Here is a 12,323-nt window from a genome sequence, read left to right on the forward strand (position 1 = left end):
GGGGAACTAGCTCAGATGGTAGAGCGCTCGCTTAGCATGCGAGAGGTACCGGGATCGATGCCCGGGTTCTCCAATAAAGTTTTTCCTTTTTTCTGATCTGAATGCGAAATTGTTACAAAAAAGAGAATCAGAATTTATAGCAATTTAAAATAAATTAATGTTTACTTTACTTAGAAAATGACTTCGATTTAAAAATTGAGTTTTATTGAAACTTTTGATTTTGATTTAAATTAAATTAATTTCATTATCACTCATGGTCCAAGCCTGCCATCAGGACATCAATTCAGATATGGATTGTGTCAAAACTGTTATATAAATTAATAGTAGGAATAACATGGGAACATAAAAAGTAATCAAAGTAATCGTACTCAAAAATTACAACGCAGGTACAGCGGCCTGTTGGTCTAGTGGCATGATTCTCGCTTAGGGTGCGAGAGGTCCCGGGTTCAACTCCCGGACAGGCCCTTTTGATTCTTTTTTTTTATATTTTATTTTTCACTTTTTTTGAACGTGGATTTCCACATCGTCTAACTAGTATAACCGGCAAATTAACTTTAGGAACTATATAGGATCGAATCATTTTGTGTTCATGATTTCGAAAACAAGGTTAAAGTCGCCTCCCTTTAGTTTCTCATTTGAAAATTTGTCTGATATGGAATGTCTTAAATAGATGCTCCTGAAATATACCTAAAAAACACCCTCATATATGTGATAGTTGACACCATAGAATGAGTCATGCATGCATTCTCGTCCCCAGAGCTCTTTGAGATTAAAACTTCGAAAGTCGAGTTTATCTCAAAGAGCGCATGGGTCGAAAATGCCGTAAATGCTGAGCTATTCAAAATCTGTAGTGAGATGACAAACAGATACTGCTCCAAACAAAAACTCACCATGAAAAGTGTTTACGGAAAATGAAATAAAAGCGATGAAAAAATAAAAATAAACAAAAAACAACAACAAATATCATTATTTTCAAAGCTGCAAGAAATCCGAAAACTGAGAAAGAAACAAAATAAATACTTATACATGCTTTTTTAAAGAATATACTCTATAAAGGCTGAAGTACACGGTAAGTTTAAACGGACCGTTTAAATGTAAGAAAAAAAAACTTACCGTGTAAACAGCAAAGATGTACAACTTTTCTCGGTTTTATAAGTTTTTTTAAAAGTTGGACATGTTCAACTTTTGCTAAGTTTTTTCTATTGAAATTAACAGAATAATTAATGAGCTATTGTTAAACTAAAGATTGGAGCATATATTTTCGGTTTCTAACCAATAGTCCACTTTTTTTCTTCTACGATTACCCCTTCTGCTGCTATACCAATAACCGCAATGAAAGATAAACGTGTTTTTTATTTGGTATTTATTGTAAAAAAAATTTTCTTAGAAAAACTTATACATTTTAACTTAACGTGTAGACAGGTGTAGTACCTGCAACTGAACTTATAAGTTTTTTTCTTACAACTAAACGGTCCATTTAAACTTACCGTGTATTTTAGCCTAAAGAATGTTGAAGACGAAATAAGCCAAAGTTTTAAGAATATTCTATACCCACCTTACCTTTCCATTGCCATGTAACATGTTACTGCGGACTTGACACGCTCTAACAGTAAGTAACATGGATAAAAATGAAACTTTAAGTAAACAGATCCGAGTTTATAATCTTCTAATCATATTTTCAACTGAAATGAGTAACATTTAAATTCCGAAACAAAAATTTACACACACATTCAAATTTTCAAATTTACGCATTAAAAACAACTGCCTCCTAGTAGCAAAAACATTTAATATTTAATAAATAAATGGCCACGTAAATTAACACTTTAAATTATAATAAAAGCTGTTTAGATAATCGTAAATGGTATTCCAAATTTCCTATTTTACGAAATACACGTTTCCCGAATTACATGTTTTTTAAAATTTTGGAATTTTGATGTTTTGACCTTAACATCATTTCTCAGCATCAGTAAATTGGTTAATGTATAAATTTTCAACTTAATCCGACATTGGAAAGTGCTGTGCTGTTTTGGTGGCATCATTGTTACGGTCAAAGCCTTCTTAATTTTCGACTTGTACTATTAAGCCTCATCTTCGAGCAAAGGTTAATTAGTACAAAATTGAAAAAAAACTGTTGTAGCAGGTTGTTTGTTTGATGTATGAATATGAACATTTTACGATTTATCAATTTTTATGTGATGATTTCGAAGATTACATTCATTTCCTTTAAAAAAGTTCAGAAAATGGTGCAGCACATTAAAGAAAATAAATTCGGGAAAGGTGATCAGAAAAAACAACAAATAGTGCAAAATCTACATCGTCAGACGCAGGTAAATCCTCTGCAATATGTACACCGTCACCTAATATAAAAATTACCAGAGATTTCCCCTATTAACCACCGAAAACATTCATTTTTCTTTTCCAAAGAAAAAAGTTGGAGAAAGAAGTCGCTCTTGTCAACACCAATAGTTTAAACCATTCCCTTGGTTGCATTACGATGCAAAGTATACAATCATGGAAGGAAACCCAGGAAATGATAGACGTTGCTAACGAGACCAAATCGGATAAATATTTTTGGTAAATTTTTGGATCACAATATTTGTACTCTCTGAACAAAAGTATCAAGATACTATTTAAAGAAATGTTGTTTTATTGTAGAAGAACTACTTTGTTCATCACTAACATACTGCCTGGCGGTGAGCGGGATTCGATACACGGTCCCCAGAACTGGGCACCGCAGACGAACCCACTACACTACGTGCGGCAATATGTTAGTGATGAACTCAGATAGTTTATCCGGATGGTGTGCATAGGTGAATATTTATCATAGCACATCCGTATTTCATTCTCAACAGAGAATGTTTAACCCGATCAGACCTCTGATCATGACGGGCGAGTATAATGCGTGTGTAAATGTTGTTTTCTTTCGATTTCTAAGATTCTTTAACCATTGTTTCTCCTTTGGCTGGTTACCAAAAATTTACGCAATCAAGTAAAACACTTTTTTAATCCCTTTTACATACTTATTGTTGTCACTTCTTCCGCTAAAAACAAGTCCCTGAAATCGCTGCAAATGCCGTTTTAGAGGTTCTAGAATGTAAAATGTCTTCGTCGCCCAACCATATGATTAATGGCCAATATCATGGCCCCTTCACATTTGAAAACGTAGCGTGGGCCCTGCACAACGTTTACACGGTTCATCTGGGAGTGAGATCAAGAGGGAAAATGTATGCGAACAATTTTTATTTATTTCATCCCAGGATAAAGCCAAGAAAAACAGATGTAAACACAATTTATTTCATCACAGGCTGAAAAAGCAAAGAAAACGCCTAGTATTAAATAAATTTGTAAAGAAATTGTTTCTACTCGTAAGCTTTTTGCGCTGTAGTGAATAATGCTGTCAAATGAAAACTAGGCTTTGCTGTAACAATTATTCATTTTTTAAGAAAATATAAATATTATCAATGTTTACATTGATAGAAAAAATAAATATGCCGATTTCATGAGAAATTTCGTTCCGCCTGCGCGTATACGTAGTCGATGTAGAGTATATTTTCTTGACATGCTTGGTAATAGACCTTTCTCCAACCTCGTCCACAGGGCATTGGTATATTTCTTTATTTCTGCACACTTCAATATTGTATTTGAAAATACCTCTATTTTAAAAGCTGTTTTAGGCAAAATACTGATTTAATTCCAATAAAATTAGAAAATCCTCTGCAAATAAAGCATTTTGAAGGTAAATGTTTCTTCTGCAAATAATTTTTCCCTAAAGGTATAATACCTTACTATCCCTCAATAGTACCCATAGTAATAATTTGGGTACTCTTATCAATTATGCAATAAACTTTAAGTATTGAGTTAAACAAGACGAATTTGTTTTTCGTCAAAATCAAATAGCAAAAGTTAAAAAGCGTTCCGCCACGGAGATGGCCGCACCTACAAGACATTTTTTATCTGCAAACGAACACCGGTGTTTTTTTAGCATTCGACTAAAGGAAAGTTTTTAGGCAAGATTTTAGCGAATGAAAATTTTTTTAATTTTTTGCGGAATTTTATTTTTCGGATTTTCGCAAAACTTTGGCATAATTTGTTTTAAAAAATATTATTACAAGATCATACAATAAAGACAATCAATGCAATATAGTGTCGCATCCGAAATATTGTCTATGGAATGCTGTGTTGAGGATTGTTTATGTCGCTGAAACGAAACGAATGTTCAAACAACGTATGTAGGGACAAAAACGGTCTTACGCAGCGCAGATACCGACAAAAAATGAGACTGCGGACATCAGGTGGACTGCGGACATTAGTCATACAACTGGAACAATAAAAATATCATAAATATCGTTTAGACAGCAACAAAGGTGAAAGAAACCATAAATAGTATAAACAGAAATACTTATATTAAGCAGTAGCTGTCAAAACATTGGAATAAACTTGTTCATAACATAATAACATCTATATTACTTAATAATTTGTTCTGTAAGGTATGTTAAAAACCTCAACAACAAAAAATAATAGTAAAAACAAAAAAGTATTAAAAATAACCATCATAAAAATAGGTACCTTATCGGCAAAAAAAAACCCCGAGAAATTAATAATCTGTGAAAATTTAAGTCACAACCATAGTTTAATCTCGGTAAAAAAAATTTTTCATTTCACCTTATTCTTCCCTTACCCTTAAAGGACAGTCCCATTTCCTTCTTTCAATCAACACATAGTAAGCTTTTCCAAACTGACGTTGGTCAGAAAACTATTTGGTCTGGGAAATCTTAGTAACCGATTACCCAAATTAGTCAATGTTCCACTGATTTTTCAAGCAAGAAGTATTGCAAAGAAACCTGCAATAATCGTGAACAATCTCTCGTAAGCAAGCACTAAATTGGCGTGCATGGACTAAAATGTAACTACAAATGGATTATTTGTACTTTTTAAAGTCCTGGGAATACTTATTACTGAAAATACAACAATATGCAGTTAAAAGATCATGCTATAAAAACTAGATACAATTCTAAAATCAAAAGTGTATAAAATTACAGGTGTATAAAATTACATGCGTATATTAATGTAATCTATGCTATATTTTATATTTCATAGTTCATATTTTAAATTATGTTAACAAATTCAATATAGTACAAGACATGGTCCAAAATTAACAGTAAATGGAAAACTCTTGACTCGAAAACAACTAACAAGAAATACTTAATTAAACCTCTGGCTTATACACCCTACCCATAAATAACACAGTATGAGACGATTTATCATACAAAATGAACATAAACGGATGATCAGCCTTAAAGACTGGAAACCTCATGGCACATCTTAAATTGGCCACCATAGCTGTTGCAGCAGCAGCTTCTGTCCCTTCTTCATTCACATCTACAAACGCTTTATGTACAGCTGATGAAACATACAAATCTTTTTTTCCACTAACTCCGCTCAAATCTGCTTTACCGCATGAAAACAAATCAACAATTCCCAAGCTTTCCAGAGTGCTCACTAGATCACAACCATGTGAAAATTTAAACTTTGGAAGAAAAACCTCTGTTTTAGTTGTACGTAGTGTAACCCAACTTTGAATATTTCGCTCTCCAATGCCATCCTCAAACAACTCTTCTTCAACGGAAGATAAACCACCAACTTCATTGGGAAGCACAACAACCATTTTGACATCGCATCCAGCATATGGGAGGACTAGGACTTTGTAAGTGGGATTCTGAGAATAAATAAAATCTCCTTTTTGATACATCATTGATGCTTTAATAGATTTATTGGATGCGAAGTGAAAGTCCATTCCTCTAGTATGGCCTTTTTTAAATTCTGACACCCAATTTCCTTTAAAATAAATTGCATTTGTAATAACTAAACGTGTCAGGGCAGACACAGTCCCTTCAACCAGCAGGTTGGTGATCTTCCCATGCGTTTTCTGTTCAATCCAATCATTTATCAATTTCCGTGAATTTTCAGGATTTTCTATAAAATCCACCAAAGTGGCATCTGCCTTGTAATAATTAAGGAGGATATCCTGAAATATGTTTTCCGTTGGGTAGCTTGATTCTACCCACATACAATTGGCCATCTCGAAGCCAACTTCTTCAGACTGGTGTAAATTTTCCCAAATCTAAAAAAAAGCTATTACGTCACATAAAAAGGGAGTGACACTTTGTTTATATTAACCTGATATAATTTATATTTCTTTCATCTTATTTTGTGTAGGGAAGTTTTGAATTTTGTTTGACCAAAATAATTAAAAGGAAAAATAATGCAAAAATACAAGATATAAAAATATATCAATCTTTTTAGGAATTTTGTTAGAATTATATATATATATGAAAGCTAATGAGGAGTATTGATTATATTTTCTATATCTTCAAAAAAAGTGTTTGCCTCACAGAATAAATGTAAAATATAAACCACTACCAACTGAGGGGCTTTTTTACAATACCGGATCATATACAGATACAAAGTAAACGAGAAATGGTAAAAAGAGTTCTCACCTTACAAACACTTTCATGGAATGCAATGCTATCTGGATTGTCTGAAACTCCTAAAGCATTTTTTATCTGCTCAGCTGTTGTCCGTCGTGACCCACAATATGTCATTGATACTGCTGCAAAAATACTGGCCGGTGAGAAAAACATATTTTTGGACGTATTAGATGATGAGATAGCCTTGTATAATAGCCCAGCAAAGTTGTTAATTGATGCTTGTATGTCCATTTTTTAGTTAGGTCTAAATTATGTAATGAACATGTGTTACATACATCAATATAAATCCATATATGGATATACATGGATATACCATAAAGGTTATGCTAGATATAACACTGTGAATGTTTTAAGGTAGGGACTTACTCCATTATGAATATTCATTCAAGTAAGTGCCTCCTTTAGCTCTAGTAATATATTCAACGCTTATTTTTAAGAGGGGTGCTTATTTCAAAGACAAAGTGGGCGCTTAATAGAACATTTACAGTAGTGTAATGCATTAAGATTATTATACAATAAAATAGAAAAGATCTAAATTCACATAGCTAGCTAGTCAGTCAAGGTAAACACGAAATTAGGCAACATGACCTAACTAGGCAAGTTGTTTAGTTAGGCGAGGTGTTGTTAGTTCAATTTTGCAACCTTTAGTCTAACTAGGTGAATGGAAACTTACTGCTCTAAATATGTGAAATCATTGCGTTTAGCACTACCATTTTTATGTAAATCAAATCTATTTACCTTAAGTGAGGAAATTCTTTGCGAAAAAAATTTGTGCGGAGTTTATTTTTGCGGATGCGTGACCCAAAAATGGCATATCTTGGGGAATAATTTTTTGCTGAGTGACCTCAAAAGAGATATTGCGGAATAAATTTTTACCAATGCCAGAAATTTGGTAAATCGAAAGTCGGGAAAAACCTAATTTAGTACCTTAGTGTATGAAAAACATCCCATTTATCAAATATCATCTCTCTATTTTTTATCAATATATTAAAAAAAGAATACTAAGCTTTAACAAATGTAAGATCAAATATTGTCACGTACATAATAAGCCAACCTGTCCTGATTATGTTGCCCCAATTATGTATTATCTGCCCTTTTTTAACCGGGACAAGCTGTCATACATAATCAAGGCGGCGTTTATTATCCAGGCAGAACAGACCCGTGCCCCTTAACGGCAAGTCAATTTCCCCTACATCAGTTTTTGTCTTCGTTAACTGCAAAATGGTCATAAAATTAGAAAGAAGATCAATATTTTTAATTTATTTCCTAATCTGCAGAAACATTTGTTGAATTTTTTTCATTTATCCTAAAAGAAATAAAGGTGAGACAGTAAAATTCATCTCCATTTTATATTTCTACTGGATGATGCATTACCCCTATCCCCCTCTCAACGCCCAATTTGCCAATAACGGAAACGAAAACTGTTTTTCTACTGCCCCTGGAGTGCGTGACAAGCCAATAAATTTTGTCATGTCCTAACCAGGTCACATATCACCTAATTAGTCCACTTCCAGGTGCAGAAGACATGTTTTTACGACACAGCTTACAAGCAGCATAAAATCGAAGCTAACTTTCAAAAAATAACTGCAGTGATTAGCAGTTAGAATGTTTGCTCCTTTACTGTTTCTGGCTTGTAACTCAGGATCAGTTGAACAGATATACGCCGGCATCACAAAGCGACCAATTTAATAATAAACCAATAAAACTCAGATCAAAAATTTTTCATTGGTTCTCTGTTTATCTAGCTACATATTGACTCGCGAGTACTACTTTTTTATGTTATGGGCTCGCACGAGAAGATTACCCAACATTTTTTGCGCACCATTTTTCTTCAAAGACTTCTACGGCTAACGACATTTGTAAACAAATCCAGATTGAACGCGACCGGTGCATTTTTAGACCAGTGCATTTTTGATAATCATTTACCAACTTCATAGAATCTCAAGAGCCTAAAAATGCATACACAAAAGATAAACGTGCCGTTATTTTTCAAATAGTTTGTGCCTAAGAAAATTTTAAAGTTCTTTTATCTACATTTAAAATATTTTATTATGGTCATCCGGTCCGGTTAGCTACGAATCAAACCGGATAACTTAGTCGCATAATCGGCATAAATTATCGATGCAATTGTTTTTTTCTTCGTAGAAAAGTTGATCTTTTGTTCTTTCAATCAATGATCTATTAAAAAACACAATTAGCAAGCAGGTCCAGTCTTGCCATTTAAAATTTAAAAAGACTGTTTTGATCGTTCGGTCGTTGTTTTATTGCAGGAGGTTGTAAGGATATATCAACAACAAAAAGTTTGGTTATTAAAAGTTTAGATGGAAAGTTCTTCAAAGGATAATAGTTTATCATGCCCTGCACCTCCGGATCGCAGAAAATCAGTTAAAAGAAAAAAATTGGTTCAAGTTCAAGAAAAGAATTACAATGTTATGTCAAAAAAAGTTTGTCGTAAACTGGACTTTGATTTAAACGAGGAAGAGAACGACGAAACACCAGTAGAACAATCAACTTTTACAGCAGAACTCGAAAACTTAATAAATAAATCTCTTGAAGAGAATCGAAAACGCTGTATCGAAAAATACAACTTTGATCCAACGTCGGAGACACCGTTGGAAGGAAGGTATGTTTGGAAAAAAGTAGCGGAAAAGTAAACCCAGTTGTTTAAATAGAATCGTTATGTGAATGTCTTAAATTATTTTTACTATGAAAAGTAAGGTTATTTTTTAGTTTAATTTTAAACTACATATTTCAGTCTTCTTTAATATTATTCTTGTACACAATTTTACATAGTAAAAACGTAGTATACCTCAAATAATAACATCATTCAGAAATCGTTTACTTAAATTGTAATTATCTCAACTTAATAAGGTTAATCCGCTAGCACATATATAGGAAAATATACTCTGAGGTTTTGGCAACAAAACCTTTCCGAATTGTATTTAATATAAAAACGATTTTATCATCTAACCATCTGACATTATCTCAATGTTTTTTTCTATTTTTGATCAATTTTAATATACACCATTTTTGCCATTCGTCTGTTCAAAAAAAAAATTGTTTTTTGCAAACTTAGCAAATATCATTTTTTTATTTATCATTCACTCGTACACACAGTTTTGATGGTGTGTTATAGCACTTTTATGTTAGCTTTAAATAGCATCCACCACTTAAGAAATTTGTTTTAAAATTTATAGTATTTTTATTTAGTTTATAAATATATATGTATTCATGTGATATTCTTAAATGAAATTAGATTGAACCATTAATCTATTTGAGGTAGTCCCCCAAAAAGGAATTTTTATCCTGAAACACGTCAAATTTCAAAAGTCCTCCCGCCCACAAACAGTTCTGTTCAGTTTTCACGTATATTCATGCGTGACAAGAAATTCACGCTAATATATAAGTATAGATATTTCTGTTTATTTTTTTACAATAATTTGTAAATAAAGGAATGAGCCTTTAAAAAGCGTGGATATATAATAAAAATTATTTATGCACAGAAGAACTGTATAAGCATCGAAATAAAATAAACTTGAAGAAAATTTGTGCTATTAATTTGTTCCCCGCTTTTTTCATGACAAATGCATGTACTAAATGTAACATCGTACGAAGAAGGCATTCTAGGTTTGAAACAACATGGTTCAGACGCTAAACGGTTTGAGTGTTTTCAGAGAAGTTGCTTTTCTTGGTACGAAGGCATTTTTTTATGGCGACAAAAAGTGCTTGCACAAGTATGAGTACCCAGACGTCTCTTAAATTGATCTAGAGAAAAGATTAACAGTAATAACACCATCTTGACAAAAGACTGTCTGATGTTTAATCAGTGTATATTTGAAATGAAAATTGTCTCGTTCAGGACTGCCGATTATCATTTTAAGTCATACATTTCGTCTGTAGTCTTAAAATAATAAACGCTTAACATAAACATAAAATGGCAACAAAAATGTGGGATGAAGAAGAGGTTTTACGTTTCAATAAGTTGCTAATCACTTTGTGTACTGCATTTAAGCCAGTCTGTTTATATAACGGTTTAAAGGTTTAAGTTTTAATCAAATATTGTAAACATGTTCAAACAGGCTAATGTATTTATTGATATTCACACCAGACTATTTGTTTCACAATTTAAGGTCAGTGAGGCCACCATTAAACCTGTTGCATACACTCTTTTTGTAAACAATCTTAAAGTTAACCAGTCGCCGCCACAAAATTTAAACAATTTATAAGCAATTTTGCCGGGGCCAAAGTCGCAAATAATAGTGAAAAAGATATAAATACTTCGAAAGTAAAAGTTTGCCTATCTATATACACTTTACCTCGAGAAATTGTTAAAAATAACTACAGAGTTTAACAACTTTTCCAAGAAAACAGATGATAAAAGCAGAACATTTTTTATATAAGAATATCAAATAAGCTGGTCATTATTCTTATTTATTTAGTGTTCTAAATAATAAACCTATTATTTTTAACCTTACATCCTAGCATGATATTCTTATAAAGAACATTCTTATAAAAGTCAAACCGTGTGTTCTAACAAAAAAAGTTTTGAAACGAACTTGTAAGATCATTTTAAGCATAATAAGCCAAGTAATTTTATCTTACTGGTTAAAAAAATTTTATTTGACCTGAATTTGTAAAACGGTATGGTTTTATTTTGACGGGGGCGGATTTGTATGACATCTCATTAGCACTTATCGTTAACCATTTGTTGATAAGTTGAACGACATTTTTAAAACAAACATCAGTATTGAGTTGGACAATATATCTCGATATAAATCGTAGTTGATTTTTTCATGTAATTAATAATGTCATTAATAGCTATTTTAAGCTATTATGATCTTTCGACACGTGTATATCTACCACTCCTTTTTATTAGACAAAAAATCGTGACTATAATATTAATAATAATGATATATTTCGGTCATACTTTTAACCCATGTATAGACAAAAAAACAACACTCTTTTATGTTTAAAACATTCAGATTTAAATTTGTTTTAACTTTATAGCATTTATGGATGAAACTCTGTAAGAAAATCATGCTAAAAATCGTGTTGCATTCACTTTTCTATTTTCTCTGGTTTTCAGGCGTAATTCAATTTTGGATTTTCTTGCTACCGGAATAGCACAACGGTATGTTGATTGATCTGTAAGACTTTCTTGTCAATCACACAATGCAAAGGATGCAACGAATATATAGATGTCGGATCATTTTGTTTTTTCACATCGCTTGACATTTCTTTAAAGCTTTATATGCGCAAGTTGTTTATAGTAGCATTGTTTGTCGCCATGCCAACAGTCATCAACCATACCCTAGGAGAATTATATTTTAAATTTTGCATAATTAAAAATTCGTTAAACATTATAGATTTTTTTTTGTTACTTTTTCGACCTCTCAAGCTCCCTGATCATGAAAGCGACAAAGGATCTTATTTTTGCAACCGCTCAAGGTCAAGAAGATACTATTAGAAGCGCGATGGACCTAACGTATATCCAGATATTCTTTTCAGAAGACTTTTATACTTGTCCCCGACACAGAGTGCAGCGCCCTTGAGAAGCAAATAGGCCTGGGGACAAAATCGTAAGGATGCCAGTTTATAAGCCACGTGGAAGGAACCGATAACTCAAGTATATACTTTACAGAAAAGAATTTATACTTAAGTTCGCGTGTACAAAATTCGTATGCATTTAATTTCACTGAAGTATAACTCCCTGCTCTCATTCCCGCCAAAATTAAGAATAAACGCAGTCTATTGGTCAGAATGACTTATGACGTTAATAAAACTTCAATGGAATGTTTTCTTTCAGATAACGTGTCACAGGGAAAATTCACACGA

At 32.5% G+C, this 12,323-nt stretch overlaps 1 protein-coding gene and 2 non-coding genes across 3 annotated transcripts; 2 read left to right on the forward strand and 1 right to left on the reverse strand.

The window, feature by feature from the left end:
* On the forward strand, positions 1–73 carry Trnaa-agc (transfer RNA alanine (anticodon AGC)). The gene has a single exon. It is a non-coding gene; the product is annotated as a tRNA-Ala (tRNA).
* Positions 74–393: 320 nt separating this feature from the next.
* Trnap-agg (transfer RNA proline (anticodon AGG)) lies at positions 394–465 on the forward strand. Its single transcript has one exon. It is a non-coding gene; the product is annotated as a tRNA-Pro (tRNA).
* A 4,507-nt stretch (positions 466–4,972) lies between these two features.
* Positions 4,973–6,753, reverse strand: LOC130635691 (serpin B6-like). Its single transcript, XM_057445110.1, has 2 exons — positions 6,498–6,753; positions 4,973–6,121 (listed from the first exon to the last, which is right to left on the reverse strand). Exons 1-2 carry the CDS (start codon positions 6,717–6,719, stop codon positions 5,207–5,209), a joined length of 1,137 nt encoding a protein of 378 aa, XP_057301093.1. The 5' UTR covers positions 6,720–6,753; the 3' UTR covers positions 4,973–5,206.
* Between the last annotated feature and the right edge of the window lie 5,570 nt (positions 6,754–12,323).

This window comes from Hydractinia symbiolongicarpus, chromosome 3 (genome assembly GCF_029227915.1).
Source record: "Hydractinia symbiolongicarpus strain clone_291-10 chromosome 3, HSymV2.1, whole genome shotgun sequence".
Taxonomy (NCBI): domain Eukaryota; kingdom Metazoa; phylum Cnidaria; class Hydrozoa; order Anthoathecata; family Hydractiniidae; genus Hydractinia; species Hydractinia symbiolongicarpus.

What these genes read in the sequence shown, in the direction of transcription:
- LOC130635691 (XM_057445110.1), bottom strand. Translation starts at nt 6,719, where the DNA reads ATGGACATACAAGCATCAATTAACAACTTTGCTGGGCTATTATACAAG. An exon ending in TCCATGAAAGTGTTTGTAAG is followed by an intron (nt 6,122 to 6,497) that starts GTGAGAACTCTT and finishes GCTTTTTTTTAG; the next exon opens with ATTTGGGAAAATTTACACCA.